The following is a 16,939-nucleotide window of genomic DNA, read 5'->3' as shown; positions in this document are numbered from 1 at the left end:
ATTTATTTTTCCCTTCATTCTATTAAGGCAGCATATTGCATTGATCGGTTTCCATGTGTTGCATCATCCTAGCACTCCAGGGATAAACCATACCTAGTCATGTTGTGTAATCCTTTTAGTGTGGTGCCAAATTCAACTCGCTAACATTCTATTGAAGAGTTGCATCAATGCTCATAAGGGATAGTAGTTTATAGTTTTCTTGTGTTTTGGTCTTGCTTTGCTATTAAGGTAATACAGATATCATAGAATGAGATCAAAAATGTTTTCTCTTCTTTGGCTTTTGGAACAGTTTGACAATGATTGTTTCATTTCTTCTTTAAATATTTAGTAGAATTCACCCATGTGAAGCCATCTCGTTTAGGGCTTTTTCTTCCTTTGTCAGGAGATGTTTGTTGATTCAATTTCCTGAATAGTGATGTCTATTCAAATTGTTTATTTCTTCATAGTTCAGTCTGGGTAGGTTTTGAGCTTCTAGGAATTTGCCCGTTTTATCTAGGCTATCAAATTTGCTAGTATAAAATTGTTCCTGGTACTTTATAATAATCATTTTGCTCCTGTAGAATCAGTAGTAATACTCTCACTGTCGTCTTTGATTTTAGTAATTTCCACCATCTCTCTTTTCCTCTTAGTTCATCCAGCTAAGGTTTGTTAATTTTATGACCTCTTCTGAAAACCAAAGTTTGGTTTCATTGATTTTCTCCATTATTTTTCTATTTTCTGTTTCATATATATCTTATCTAAGCTTTTATTATCTTCTTCCTCTTCTAGCTTTTGAATTATTTTGTTCTTTTTCTAGTTCCTTAAGTTTGTAAAGTTAACTTGTTTGAGATTTTCATTGTTTTATAGATGTAAGCATTTACAGCTATTAGTTTACCCTTTAGTATCACTTTGGCCACATAAGATTTGTTATATCATATTTTTGTTTTATTCATCTCTTAAGTGTCTTCCAGTTTCCTCTTTAATTTTTTTTTCTTTAATCCTTTGGCTGTTTAATCTTTACTTTTAACATAGTTACCTATATGGATTAGTTTTTAAATGTTGAATCTCATTCTTTATTCCTAGAATAAACCCTATTTGGTGATGATTTATTATCCTATTTGTATATTGCTAAATCCTATTTGCTCATCTTTTGTTGAGACCAGCTCGACAAGCAGGGTTTCTGAAAGTGTGAACCTGCAAGAGAATGAGAAATGAGACACAAGAATTCAGAGAAAAGCGAGGATCAGGGGACCAACACTGCTCCAAGGTGAAGGTGCTGAAACTGAATCCAAGTCAGCTTTATTATACTTTCAGCCATGAATGAAATAATAAGTGGGGAGTTAAACTATAACTCATGTGGCCTTCAGGGCCAAAGAACAAAATGATCATTAACCATTGAGTAATTAGGAAACAGTAATCAATAACAAATCAGTAACTAAGACTAATATTCTTATCTATAGATTTTCCACCAGATACATAAAATATGTGACTCTGAGACGCCAGTTGAGAAACAGTCTGGGGTCAGTTTTCCGACCTCAGGATCATATCTTGTTTTCAAGATTATGAACTGTTCCCTCTGGACTTGTTCCAAGAGTCTCATGCCTTATAGCATCCAGTTTATCAATAATTATAAATTTCTTTTGCGGTCCTTGCTGGAGCCTGCTTTTCTTTTATTCTTCCTGTCTCCTACAGTCTTTTTAAAGGATTTTGCATCCTTTTTCATATGAAATATTGGAGATATTGGTCTGTGGTTTTCCTTTTTTGATGTGTTTTGTCTTTTGTTATTAGATTAGTTTATGACCTCATGAAATTAGTCAGGAAGTCTTCCTTCTTTCATATTCTGGAAGAGATTTCATAGAACTGTTTTTTTTTCTTTCTTACTTGATAGAATTCACCTGTGAAATCCTTTTGGGCTGGTAGGTTCATTATTTTTTTTAACTACAAAATGAATTTCATTAATAGACATAGGACTGTTCATATTATTTATTCTACAGTGACTTTATATACTTTTATTTTTTAAAGAACTGGTCTATTTCATTGAATTTTTTAGATCTTGGACATAGAATTGTATGTATTATTTCTTTCTAATGCTTTTAAAGCCTCTTACAAATCTACTTTTGATAATCCATTTCTGTTCTTCTTTTCTGGTCAGTGTTTGTCGAGTATGATTATTATTGTTGACTCATTCAGTGACCCAACTTTTGGTTTCATTGATTCCTTGGTAAAAGAATGTGTGTTCTGCTGCTGTTGAATGGACCAGCTTATAAATGTCAGTTAGTTCATGTTCTTGACGGTATTGTTCAGATCTTCTTATCTTTTTCTATTTTCTGTTTCCTTTATCAATTACTGATAAAGCAGTTTTCAAGTCTTCAGAAAAAAATTGTGGATTCATCTATTCTGCCTTTCAGATTTGTCAGATTTTGCTTCATATATTTTGAGGTCTTTTTTAAGTACATAATAATTTAGGACTGTTATATCATTGGGGATAATTGGGACCTATACTGTTATAAAATAATCCCTCTTTATGCTGGTAATATTCTTTGTTTTGAAGTCTACATTATTTCACATTGTTACTACAACTGCTCCTCTCTTTGATTAACTTTTGTCTCCTGTATCTTTTATCATTCTTTAGCTTTTAACTTATCTTTGTCTTTATACTTAAAGTGGTTTTCCTGGACACAGCATATGGTTCAGTTCTGTTCAGTCACTCAGTCATGTCTGATTCTTTGCAACCCCATAGACTGCAGCATGCCAGACTTCCCTGTACTTCACCAACTCCCAGAGCCTGCTCTAACTCATATCCATTAAGTTGGTGATCCATCCAACCATCTCAACCTCTGTCATCCCCTTCTCCTCCTGCCTTCAATTTTTCCCCACAACAGGGTCTATTCTGATGAGTCAGCTCTTCATATCAGGTGGCCAAAGCATTGGAGCTTCAGCTTCAGCATCAGACCTTCCAATGAATGTTCAGGACTGATTTCCTTTAGGACTGACTGGTTTGATCACTTTTCAGTCCAAAGGACTCTCAAGAGTCTTCTCCAACACCACAGTTCAAAAGCATCAATTCTTTGGCATTCAGCCTTCTTTATGGTCCAACTCTCACATCCATGCATGAGTACTGGGATTCCCAAAACCATAGCTTTGACTATATGACCTTTTGTCGCAAAGTAATGACTCTGCCTTTTAATATGCTGTCTAGGTTGGTAATAGCTTTTCTTCCAAAGAGCAAGTGTCTTTTAATTTCATAGCTGCAGTCACCATCTGCAGTGATTTTGGAGCCTAAGAAAATAAAGTCTATTATTGTTTCCCCATTTATTTGCTATGAAGTGATGGGACCAGATGCCATGATCTTCACTTTCTGAAAGTTGAATTATAAGCCAGCTTTTTTACTCTCCTCTTTCATCTTCATCACGATGCTCTTTAGTTCTTCTTCGGTTTCTGCCATAAGGGTGGTGTCATCTGCATATCTGAGTTATTGCTATTTCTTCTGGCAATCATGATTCCAGGTTGTACTTTATCCACCTGGTATTTCTCATGATGTACTCTGCATATAAGTTAAATAAGCAGGGTGACAGTATACAGCCTTGACATACTCCTTTCCCAATTTTGAACCAGTCTTTTGTTCTATGTCTGATTCTCACTCTTGCTTCTTGACCTGCATACAGATTTCTCAGGAAGCAAGGAAGGTGGTCTGGTATTCCTATCTCTCTAAGAATTTTTCACAGTTTGTTGTGATCCATACAGTCAAAGGCTTTATTGTAATCAATGAAGCAGAAGTAGATGTTTTTCTGGAATTCTCTTGCTTTTTCTATGATCCAACGGATATTGGGAATTTATTCTGTTACCTCTGCCGTTTCTAAATCTAGTTCTCGGTTCACATACTATTGAAGCCTCTCTTGGAGAATTTTGAGCATTACTTTGCTAGCATGTAAGATGAATGCAATTGTACAATAGTTTGAAATAACTCAGCTGTAATTCCATCACCTCCACTAACTTTGTTTGTGGTGTTGCTTCCTAAGGCCCACTTGACTTCGCACTCCAGGCTTTGTAGCTCTAGGTGAGTGATCACACCATCATGGTTATCTGTGTCATGAAGATCTTTTTTGTGTAGTTCTTCTGTGTATTCTTGCCACCTCATCTTACTATCTTCTGCTTCTGTTAGGTCCATACCATTTCTGTACTTTATTTTGCCCATCTTTGCATGAAGTATTCCCTTGGTATCTCTAATTTTCTTGAAGACATCTCTAGTCTTTCACACTCTACTGTTTTCTTCTTTTTCTTTGCATTAATCACTGACAAAGGCTTTCTTATCTCTCCTTGTAATTCTTTGAAACTCTGCATTTAGGTGGATATATCTTTCCTTTTCTCCTTTGCCTTTCACTTCTCTTCTTTTCTCATAATATGGTTTATTAATGTTCTTGGACTGATTGAAATCTACTGTCTTCTCAGTCTTTGTATTTCTTCCATTTTTTTATTTCTCTTATTCTGTATTCCTTTGGGTTAATTAAACTTTTTATGATTACATTTAGTGCCTGCTATTTGCTTTGTTGTTGTTACTCAGTCACTAAAGCATGTCGATTCTTTGCAACCACGTGAACTAGGGCATGCCATCTTCCCTGTCCTTCGCTATCTGCCAGAGCTTGCTCAAACTCATGTCCATTGAGTTGACAGTGGCATCCAAGCATTTCATGTTTTGTCGCCCCCTTTTCCTCTTGCCCTCAATCTTTCCCAGCATCAGAATCTTTCCCAGTTCGACAGCTCTTTGCATCAGGTAGCCAAAGTATTGGAGCTTCAGCCTCAGTTCTTCCAATGCATATTCAGCATAGATTTCATTTAGGATTGACTGCTTGATTTCCTTGTGTCCGAGGGACTCTCAAGAGTCTTATCTAGCACCATATTGAGAGCATTAATTCTTCAGTGCTCAACCTTCTTTATGGTCCAACTCTCGCATCTGTACATTACTACTGGAAAAAAAAAAAAATTAGCTTTGACCATACAGACCTTTGTTGTCAAAGTGATGTCTCTGCTTTTTTTTAACATGCATTCTAGGTTTGTCATAGGTTTTCTTCCAAGGAGGAGGAATCTTTTAATTTCGTGGCTGCCGTCACCATCCACAATGATTTTGCAGCCCAAGAAGACAAAATCTATTAGTTTCCCCATCTATTTGCCATGAAGTGATGGGACTGGAGGATGCAGTGATCTTTGTGTTTTGAATGTTGAGTTTTAAGCCAGCTTTTTCACTCTTTTTTTACCCCTCATCAGGAGGCCCTTTGGTTCCTCTTCACTTTCTGCCATTAGAGTGGTATCATTTGCATATCTGAGGTTATGGGTATTTCTCCTCTCAATCTTGATTCCAACTTTACAGTCATCCAGCCCAGCATTTCACATGATATAAGTTGAATAAGCAGGGTGACAGTATTCAGCCTTGATGTATTTCTCTCCCAATTTTAAACCAGTCCATTGTTCCATGTCCAGTTCTTACTGTTGCGTCTTGTCCTGAATACGGGTTTCTCAGGAGGCTGGTAAAGTGCTCTGGTATTCCTCTCTCTTTTTAAGAATTTTCCACAGTTTGTTGTGATCCACACAATTAAAGTGTTTAATGTAGTCAATGAACCTGAAGTAGATTTTTTTTTTTTTAATTGCTTGCTTATTCTGTGATCCAGCAAGTGTTGACCATTTGATCTCTGGTTCTTCTGCCTTTTCTAAATCCACCTTTTATATCTGGACGTTCTTGGTACATGTACTGTTGAAGCCTAGCTTGAAGAATTTTGAGCAGTACCTTGCTAGCATGTGAAATGAGGGCAATCGTTTGGTAGTTTGAACATTCTTTGGCATTAGAATTGGGATTAGAATGAAAAATGACCTTTTCCAGTCCTGTGACCACTGCTGAGTCTTCCATATTTGCTGGCATATTGAATAAAGCATTTCAACAGCATTCTCTTTTAGGATTTGAAATAGTTGAGCTTTAATTCCGTCCCCTCCACTAGCTATGGTCCTAGTAGTATATTCTAAGGCCCACGTGATTCATATTCCAGGATCTCTGACTTTATATGAGTGATTACACCATTGTGGTTATCCAGGTCATTAAGAGCTTTTTCGTAGAGTTCTGTGTATTCTTGCCACTTCATCTTAGTCTCTTCTGCTTCTGTTAGGTCCTTGCCATTTCTGTCGTTTATCAGTCCTGTGTTTGCATGAAATGTTCTCTTGGTATCTCTGATTTTCTTGAAGAGGCCTCTAGTCTTTCCCATTCTACTGTTTCCTCTATTTCTTTGCATTGTTCACTTAAGAAGGCTTTCTTATCTCTACTTGCTATTCTCTGGAACCCTGCATTCATTTGTGTATATATGTACCTTTCTTCTTTGACTTTCGCTTTTCTTCTTTTCTCAGCTCTTTGTAAGGCCTTCTCAGACAACCATTCTGCCTTTTTGCCTTTCTTTTTCTTGGGGATGGTTTTGGTCACCGCTTCCTGTACAGTGTTATGAACCTCTGTCCACAGTTCTTCAGGCACTCTGTCTCTCAGATCTAATCCCTTTAATTTGTTTGTCACTTATCCTGTATAATCATAAGGGATTTGATTCAGATCATATCTGAATAGCCTAGTGGTTTTCCGTACTTTCTTCAATTTAAGTCTGAATTTTTCAATTTGTAGCTCATAATCTGAGCCACAGTCAGCTCCAGGTCTTTTTTTTTCTGACTGTATAGAGCTTCTCTGTCTTTGGCTGTAAAGATTATAATCAGTCTGATTTCACTGTTGACCATCTGGTGCTGTCCACGTGTAGAATCATTCTGTTGTTGGAAGAGGGTGTTTGCCATGACCAGTGTGTTCTCTTAGCAAAACTCTTGTTAGCTTTTGCCCTCCTTCATTTTGTACTCCAAATCCAACTTACCTGTTATTCTAAGCATCTCTTGATTTCCTACGTTTGCATTCCAGTCCCTAATATGAAAGGGACATCTTTTTTGGTGTTAATTCTAGACAGTCTTGTAGGTCTTCTTAGAACCATGTAACTTCAACTTCTTCAGCATCAGTCGTTGTGGAATAGACTTGGATTACTGTGATGTTGAATGGTTTGCCTTGGAAATGAACTGAGATCTTTTTGTTGTTTTTGAGATTACACCCAAGTACTGCATTTAGGACTCTCTTGTTGACTCTGAAGACTACTCTATTCTTCTAAGGGTTTCTTGCCCACAATAATAAATACAATGGTCATCTGAATTAAATTCACCCATTCAGGTCCATTTTAGTTCACTGATTACTAAGATGTCAGTGTTCACTCTTTCCATCTCCTGCTTAACAACATCCAATTTACTTTGATTCATGTACCTAACAATCTGGGTTCCTATGCAATATTGTTATTAACAGCATCGGACTCTACTTTCACCACCAGACTCATCCACAACTTAGCATCTTTTCCACTTCAACCCAGCCTCTTCATTCTTCTGGAGCTATTTCTCTGCTCTTCTGGAGTAGCATATTGGACACCTATGGACTTGGGGGGCTTATCTTCTGTTGTCATATCTTTTTGCCTTTTCACACTGTTCACAGAATTCTCAAGGCAAGAATACTGAAGTGGTTTGTCTGTCATTCCCTTCTCCAGTCTCAAATGGTAAGGTTAAAAATATGTATATTAGAGCTTTGAAATTTATCCCAGAGGTATTGGATGCATTTGTTTTGTATTTTTTGCCCCAATCATTTTTTTGGTAATTTCTTGTGACTTGCCTAATTACATGACCCATTCCTCAGCTCTGACGTTCATGAATCTTTTGAAGGCATTTTTTATTATTACCTTTAGTGATTTTTTTGCTTGTTTTTTTACCCCCAGCATTTCTATTTAGTTCTTTTAATTTTCATCTCTCTGCTAGTATTTCCCACCTGACCTTACATGTTGACTATTTTCCTATTAGAGCTTTTAACATTAAATCATAATAATAATTTTAAATTCCTTGTTTAATGATATCAGCATCTATTTCAGATCTGACCCAGTCTTTCTCTATTGAATGCTTTGACTGTGCATTATTTTTCTTGCTTTTTATAATGTCTTATTTTTTTTGAAATTGTCATCCTGTGTAGTAGTGTTTATGTATGGAAACGGCATTTCCATTTTGCCTTTCTTTCTATGAAATCTTTAATTTGAAAGAATGTTTGAGATGTTTGAAAGAAGCACTGTGTTCCCCATATATAAGAGAAACTATCTTTCTGTTGAGGAAGACAAGCTCTGTTGAGGTAAACAAAAACAAATTTACTTACCATTTTACTGTCTTAAATATTTTATTTAATAATTCTTTTTATAAATTTTTTAAATTACTTTTTGGAAGAAGTCCCACTCAGCATAATGCATTCTCTCATGTATGATTTTTAAAATAGACTTTTAGGTTATGAACTAAATTTATTCCCATTTACAAATGTGAAGACTTAAGTAGGCTAACTTACCTAAAGATAAACATCTATCAAATGACAAAATTGGACTGAATTTTCTGGGTCTGTCTGTTTCCTACCTGTATTCTTAAGTATTACCCTGTTTAGAATCACTTAGCTAAACAAAAATATTATTGTTGGGTTTCACTTATATTGAAGGTCTTGTGATAAGTGATGTGGAGGGAGGACGTGATCATTATATGAAGTGATCTGCATTTAATATACTAATGTTCCAAGAATGGACTTTAAAGAGTATCCTTTTTCACTTAGCAATTGGAATGGTAGAAATATGCTCTAATAGATTTTATGTATAAATGATACTTGGTCAACATATTTTAGAGAAACCTTTCAGGTTACTCTGAAGGATTCATTACCATTTTATAAGGACCAGTTCCCCTCCCGAAGTAGGACCATCATTGGCTTGGTTCCCAGGCCATTACTTATTCAAAGCTCATGAGTAACACAGCCCAAAATACACTGTACAAAGATAAATTGGATTATGGAGCACGATATGGGGATATAATTCAACATGTAGAAGTGATAATTGATACAGTAAAACAGCTGAAACACAATAATAGGATAAGGAAGAACAAGGAACATTTTCCCTAAGCCTTAGAGTATATCTAGCAAGAATAAAGAGGAAGAAAAATCACTGGACAAGAACCAGTTGGTAAGTTGTTTGTAGAATCAGTGTATTAGCAATGCTGTACAATAGAAATTTCTGTGATAATGAAAATATGCTGTATCTGTGTTTGTCAATACAGTAGGAAATACTAGCTACTTTACATTCTCTGTGGGGTTAGAGGACTTCCCATGCATTGTCCACCTGGGATTTCATCTGCTGACTTTGACGGCTGGTTTACTTCTGCTAGTTATGCTTAGGGCAGACTGACTTCCTTGCTCAGTTACCTCTCTGACTTCACATTTTCACTTCATTCTAGACAGGTAGGTAGTTCTTTACTTTCTTCAGCTCTTTGACTTTTGGAAGTTTTTTGTTCCCATTTTTATTTAATAATTTGTTTTTGTTGGGAATTTTGGTCTGAGTATCCTAATCTACTATTAGAAACAGGAATCTTGTTTTGCTTTTAATTTCATGGAAACATGCCATGTTCATAATTTTCTGAACTCTGTGGCATAAACTTTCTTTTGTACGTTTCTACTTTATATTGTTTTCTCATGTTCTTTCTCCATTTTTTTTTTTCCAGGGTTTTTCGATAGGTCCCATGTTGAGAAAATTTGTATTGTCACTTTTCATTGGTGACACTTTGCAATCAATTTTTATGAAGTTTACAATCACATTGCAAGAAATTGATGTACTTCTTATAAAGCTGGGAACATTGGCAGCTTAAATGTTTGATCAGTTGTCTCCAGAGTTTCCTCATCAGTTTTTTTTTTTTTTAATGACTGCTTTCAAGGCTAACTAAAAGCTCCCCTGGAGCCCCATGTATTATAATTTTTTTTCTGCCTCAGTATTCTTGTTGCTGTTTTTATATTTTTCATAAAATTGTATAGGGGACAGATACCTTTTTTTATGTTAACTTAACCTCCAAGTTCTGTTTTGTTTCTGTAGGTGGGACTGCTCTGTTTGTATTGGTTTTCTTGTATTTGCTTTGTTTGGTTGGTTGGTAAGTTGTATCCACCTCTTTTTGTGACCCTATGAACTATATAGCCTGCCAGGCTCCTTGTCCACAGGATTTCCCAGGCAAGAATACTGGAGTGGGTTACCATTTACTTCACCAGGGGATATTCCTGACTGAGGGATTGAAGCCATGCCTCATGCATTGGCAGGCAGGTTCTTTATCAGTGAGCCACTGGGGAAGCCCTTCTGTTTGTACATGACGTAGGTAACGCAAGGTTTAAGTCTTAAATTTAGTTCTCTGCCAGTTTCTAACTTTGCCTTTATTGTTTTCTATTTTCATTTCCACATGCTTGTCTTTTGATAACATTGTATTTTTCTTCTTGTCATAAAGAGTTTGTTAAATGATTTAGAGGTGGCTCAGACTAAAGAATCTACCCACAATGTGGGAGACCTGAGTTCGATTCCTGAACATCCCCTAGAAAAAGGGATGGCTACGCACTCCAGTATTTTTGCTGGAAAATTCCACGGACAGAGGAGCCTGTTGGGCTACACTCCACGTGGTGGCAAAGACTCAGACGTGACTGAGCTACTAACACTTCCACTTTCACCATACTTTTAGTGGCCTCTTGCTTTATGTATGTAATGAGACTTTGAATTAGTTGATTTCAAAGATTTCTTCCTCTAGTTAGTAATTTCTTTGCAAGCTTATTGTTTTTAAAACTTTCTTTTTGTAGTTTACTAGTTCAAAAGCAAGTAGGTATTATAGGGATAAACTGTAATTTTAAAATCACTGAGTCTTCTGTTAAGTGATACTGATCCACACACAAATGTGCACTTACATGTTTATAGCAGCTTTATTGTTATAATTGCCAAAAATTTTAAGAAACATAGATGTCTTCAACAGGTAAATGGATAAACTACAGCATATTGATAGAGTGAAATGTTACTTAGCAATAAAAAGAATGAGCTGTCAAGTCATTAAAAGATATGAATGAAACTTCAGTGCACATTTCACAGTATAAGAAGCCCGTCTGAAAATGTTACTTTATGATTCTATCTATATAACATTCTGAAAAAGACAAAATATATAGAGACAGTGAAGAGATCAGTTATTTTCTGGGGGATTGAAAAGAAGAAAGAGGAGTTATTAAGTGGAGTGCAATGGGTTTTGAAGGCAGTAAAACTATCCTTGTGTGATACTGTAATAAATAGTGGGTTCATGACACTATACATTTGTCAAAAGCCATAGAACTGTGCAATACAAAGAGGGAACCCTAATGTAAACTGTGGGCTTTAGCTAATAATGATATATCTACATTGGTTCATCACAGTTGTAACAAATTTACCACACTGATGTAAGATGTAAATATTAATGGAAAAACTGTATGGCATGGGAGGATGGTGAGTAGGAGAGGAGAATACAGAAACTCTTATTTTCTGTACAGCTTTTCAATAAATCTAAAACTTATTTTAAAAACTAAAATCTGTTAATTAAAAGATACTAATGCCTGAGAAAAAGGTTAAAGTATTGAGTATACAAAGTAATCGAATAACTATAAGTGGTATCTAAGTAAAGTTACAAAATAACATTATTTGAATATGTTTCTTTTTATTGTTAATACTGTCCTTGTCTGCCTTTTTTTTTTTTTTTCTTTTAACAACACCTGTAGTCTTTTCTGTTCCTATGTTTATTTTTATTTTCTTTTTGGTTGTTTCTATTAGGTGTACTAGCCCTATCTTGGTACCCACCTGATTTGAATGATGAGAATGGAGAACCTACTGATAACTTGGTGCCAACTATTTTGGATAAAGCTCATAAATATAATCTGAAGGTATTTAATTTATTTTATTGAGATATAATATTAGATTAGTTTAAGGTGTTAAGCATAATGATTTGATATATGTATATATTGTGAAATAACTGTCACAATTAGTCTAGTTAACTTTTATCCCCACACATAGTTCTGTTTTGTTTTTGTTTTTTTTTTTGTCTGTTTGCTATGATGAGGATTTTTAAGTTGTATTCTTTTAGCAAGTTTTAAATATACCATGCAGTATTATTAACTATAGTTATGAAGCTGTACTTTACATCCTGGAAGCTTACTTGTTTTATAACTGGAAGTTTATGCATTTTAACTAACTTCACACACTACCCACCCCCTGTCTCAAGCAGTCACAAACCTGTTCTCTGTATCTATGAGTTGGTTGTTTTATGTTTTGTGTGCATATGTGTGTGTGTGTGTGATTGCTGTTTTGTTTTTGATTCCGTATATAAGCGAGATCATATGGTATTTGTCTTTCTCTGACAGACTTATTTCACTTAGCATAACACCCTCAGGGTTAATTCATGTTGTCACTAGTGGCAACATTTCCTGGTTTGTTTGTTTGTTTGTTTTGACTGAATAATATAATATTTGTGTGTGTGTGTATATATATACACACACCATTTTTCGTTATTCATTCATTCATCATTATGGATGCTTCCAGCATAAGCACTTCCATTTCCTGGGTATTATAAATAATGATGCAGATGTATTTTCAAGTTAGTGCTTTTGCTTCCTTTGGATAAATACCCAGAAGGAGAATTGCAGGATAGTATATTTCTATTTTTAATTATTTCAAGAAGCTCCATGCTATTTTCATAGTGGCTTTATCAATTTATATTCCCACCAAAGTGAACAAGTGTTCCCTTTTCTTCTCATGGTCACTAGCAGTTCTTATTTCTTATTTTTTGATAATAGCCATTCAAACAGGTATAAGGCAATATCTCAGTGTGGTTTTGATTGGCATTTCCCTGATGATTAGTAACATTGAGCACCTTTTCAAATACCTGTTGGCTCTCTGTATATGTTTCTAGGGAGAATGTCTATTCAGAAGTGATGCACGTTTTTCAAAGCGTTTGTTTGGTTTTTGCTAATGTGTTAATAGGACTCATTTATATATTTTGGATATTAACACTTCTTCAGATACATGGTTTGCAGGTATGTTCTCCCATTTATTATGTTGCCTTTTCATTTGTTAGTGGTTTCCTTTGCTGTACTGAAGCTCTGTAGTTTGATGTAGTGTCATTTGTTTATTTTCACTTTTGTTGTTTTTGGTTTTGGTGTCAAATCCAAAAAAGTCACAGCCAACACCAGTTTCAGGGAGCTTACCACCTTTGTTTTCTTCTAAGAATTTTATGTTTTCAGATCTTATGCTTAAGACTTTAGTCCATTTTTAGATATTTTTTGTGTATAGTGTAAGGTGGTTCCGTTTCATTCTTTTGCATGTGGCTGTTCAGTTTTTCCAACACTCTTTATTGACGAGACTGTCCTTTCCCTATTGTATATTCTTAGCTCCTTTGTTGCAGATTAGTTGACCACAGGTGCCTGGATTTATTTCTGGGCTCTGCATTCTATTCCATTGATCTATGTATTTTTATGACAATACCAAACTATTCTGATTACTATAGTTCTGTAATATAGTTTGAAATGAAGTATGGTGCCTCCAACATCATTCCTTTTTCTCAAGATTGCTTTGGCTTTAGATGGCACCCCACTCTGGTACTCTTGCCTGGAAAATCCCATGGACGGAGGAGCCTGGTAGGCTGCAGTCCATGGGGTCGCTAGGAGTTGGACACAACTGAGCAACTTCACTTTCACTTTTCACTTTCATGCATTGGAGGAGGAAATGGCAACCCACTCCAGTGTTCTTGCCTGGAGAATCCCAGGGATGGCGGGGCCTGGTGGGCTGCCGTCTTTGGGTTCACACAGAGTCGGACACGACTGAAGTGACTTAGCAGCAGCAGTAGCAGTAGGGTCTTTTGTGGTTGCATACAAATTTTAGAATTGTTTGTTCTATTTCTGTGAAAAATGCCTTTAGTATCGCATTGAATCTATAAATTGCTTTTGGTAATATGGATATTTTAATAATATTAATTCTTCCAATCCACGAGTGTGGGATATCTTAACATCTACTTGTGTTTTTTTAATGTCTGTCATTAACACATAGTTTTCAGGGTACAGATCATTCACCTCCTCTGTTAAGCTTATTTCTAGGTAGCTTATTCCTTCTGATGCAGTGATAAATGGAATTGTTTCATGAATTTATCTTTCTTCATTCATTCTTAGTGAAATGTAAGAGATTTTTGTATATTGATTTTTATATCCTGCAAGTTTACTGAATTTGTTCGTTTAAAGTTTTTCAATGAAGTCTTAAGAGTTTTCAGGATGTCACATGTTGTTGTCTGTAAATGGAGACAACATATTGTTGTCTGTAAATAGAGACAACAAAGTTTCTATTTTTCTCCTTCTTCTTCTGAATTTGATGCCTTTCATTTGTTGTGTTGTTACATTATTGCTCTGGCTATGAATTCCAGTGCTGTATTGAATAAAAGTGGTGAGAGTAGGTATCCCCAAGTTGTTGCTGATCATGGAGAAAAAAACGTTCGGCTCTTCTCCCTTGAGTCTGATTTTAGCTGCAGTATTGTGATATACAGCCATTATTTTGTTGAAGTACTTTTTCTCTATACTCACTTTGTTGAGAGTTTGTATCATGAATGGGTGTTGAATTTTGTTGAATGTTTTTTTTCTGCTTTTTTTGAGATGCTTATATGAATTGTATGGTTAATTTTGTGAATGTGTATCACATTGATTTGAGGGTGTCAATTCATCCTTGCATCCTGGAAATAAATCCCACTTGATCACAATGTATGATCCTTTTGTTGTATGTTGAATTCAGCTTATTAATATTTGTCGAGAATTTTTGCATCTCTGTTCATCAGGGTTATTGGCTTTTAATTATCTTTTATTGTGGTGTCCTGACTGCTTTTGGTATCAGCATATTGCTTGTCCCATATAATGAGTTTGGAGGTATTCCCTTCTCTTCAAATTTTTGGAGGAATTTGATAGGATTAGTATTAATTCTTCTTTGAATATTTGGTAGAATTCACCAGTTAAGCTGTCTGATGCTGGGTTTTGTTTGTTGGAGATTTTTGATTACTGATTATTTCCTTTCAAGTTACCTACCAGTCTGTTCAGATTTTTCTGTTTCTTGATGATTCAGTCTTGGAAGTTTGTATTTCTAGAAATATATCTATTTGTGATGTCTGTGGAGTATTAAAGTCCTCTGTTATTATTGTATGGCTGTTTTACTCTTTAGGTCTGTTAATATTTGTATTTATATTTAGATGCTCCTATGTTAGGTGCTAACATATTTACAAATGTTCTATCCTCTTATTATATTGATCCCTTTATCACTATGTAATGACCTCTTTCTCCTCTGTCTCTTATTACAGTCTTTGTTTTATGTTCTACTTTGTCTCTTATAAGTGTTGCCACTCCAGCTTTCTCTTGGTTTCCAAGAGTGTGGGATATATTTTTCCATCCCTTTGTTTTCAGTCTGTGTGTGTTTGTACACACATGTTTGTACATTTGTGAGAATCTTGTGGGTAAGATAAAGATGACTTTTTATTATTGATAGGTATGGAGTTCTTGCCATTTTGTTAATAATTTTATAGCTCTTTTATAATTTCTTTTTTTTTTCTTTCTACTTTTCTTGCTACTCTTGTGATTTGATGATTTTCTGTCGTGTCCCTACTCTAGGTTTTGCTCTATAGTTACCATAAGGCCTACATAAAACAATTTATATTTATAATAGTCTATTTTAAGTTGACAACAAATTAACTTTGGTAACAGTCTATAGCTCTATGTTTTTACTTACTCATATTTTATATTTTTGAAGTCTTCATTTACATCATCTTACCTTGCTTATTCACTGACAATTACTGTGCTTATAATTATTTTTACTGTTTGTCTTTTAACCTTCATGCTAGCACTTTATATAAGTGATTAATCTTGTTTACATTAGCTTTTTCTAATTTTACTATATTTTAATTTTTACCAGTGAGGTTTATATGCTTATATTTTTTCCTTTTGTTTCATCTTCAAAAGTCCCTTTAACATTTCTTGTAGGACTGGACTATTGGTCATTACTCTTATGTTTTATTTTTCTGAACAACTTTTTAAATCTCTTTCAACTCTGCATGATAACTTTGTTATGCAGAATATTCTTTTTTGGCTGTTTAATTTTTTTCAGAGCTTTAAAATGCCAGTCCCTTCTATATTTTTTCAATTAGAAAATATGCTAATAGTCTTATAGAGGTTCCCTTTTATATAAGAGGTTTTTCTCTTGCTTCTTCAAAGAGTCTGTCCTTTAACTTTTGACAATTTATTTGTATTATATATTAGTGTGGGTCTTCTTAAATTCATCTTGGTTGGAACTTTCAGGCCAGACTTTGGGCAGCAGCTTTTAAGTTAGACACCTCTTTCCATGGACGTCTGGGAGATGGACCTTTCACTCTGCTCTCTGTGTACGGAGTCCTGCATGATAGTTAAGAACCATTTCTTCCTTTGTGTCATCCAAATAGATCCATGAACTCAAGACCCACCAGCCACTAGAGCCAGGCATCAAGGGTTATTTCTTCTGGACAGCAACCACAAAAGTTGGTGCACCAAATATGGGCAGCAGCTCCTTTCTCAGAGATAACCAGTGACCTGGGGCTGGGCACAGGGTCCTTGTGAAGTTGATGTCCAGTTCGTTCCCGAGATTGCAGCTGGCCCTAGACTTGTGTTTAATTTGATGCCCTCCCCTCAGGCCAAATCTATGAAAATAGGACAATAGTCCTCTTTCACAGAAAGATTGGATGCCTGTCTGTTACCTCTCTGCTTTGTCCACTGAGTTGTTGCTGCTTATGTTCTCTTTCTCCATTTGTTGCAGTCCTGTGGGGCTGACAAATGCTAACCACTGTGACAGCCAGAGCCAGATGATCAAGGTAGTACCTCCTTAGCTGCAGCAGCAAAAACCAGGCCACCAGACATGTGCGCAAGTTTCTTTCTGGGAGATACCGGTGACCTGGAGTGAGATGGAAGAGGACACCAATGTGGCTTTTGCCAGCCTTCTTGGTCTTTGGAGAGTATTCAGTAAGCTTC

General features: G+C 35.5%; 1 protein-coding gene across 1 annotated transcript in view; it reads left to right on the top strand.

The window, feature by feature from the left end:
* Nucleotides 1-16,939, top strand: part of MANEA (mannosidase endo-alpha) — a 73,889-nt gene that overhangs the window by 35,964 nt on the left and 20,986 nt on the right. The window contains exon 3 of the mRNA XM_055535457.1: nucleotides 11,694-11,803. Coding sequence (XP_055391432.1) covers nucleotides 11,694-11,803 — 110 coding nt within the window. The remainder of the gene's footprint in view (nucleotides 1-11,693; nucleotides 11,804-16,939) is intronic.

This window comes from Bubalus kerabau, chromosome 9 (assembly GCF_029407905.1).
Source record: "Bubalus kerabau isolate K-KA32 ecotype Philippines breed swamp buffalo chromosome 9, PCC_UOA_SB_1v2, whole genome shotgun sequence".
Classification (NCBI taxonomy): Eukaryota; Metazoa; Chordata; class Mammalia; order Artiodactyla; family Bovidae; genus Bubalus; species Bubalus kerabau.
The sequence above is the reverse complement of the archived record's forward strand: the minus strand, read 5'-3'. Positions and strand labels throughout refer to the sequence as shown.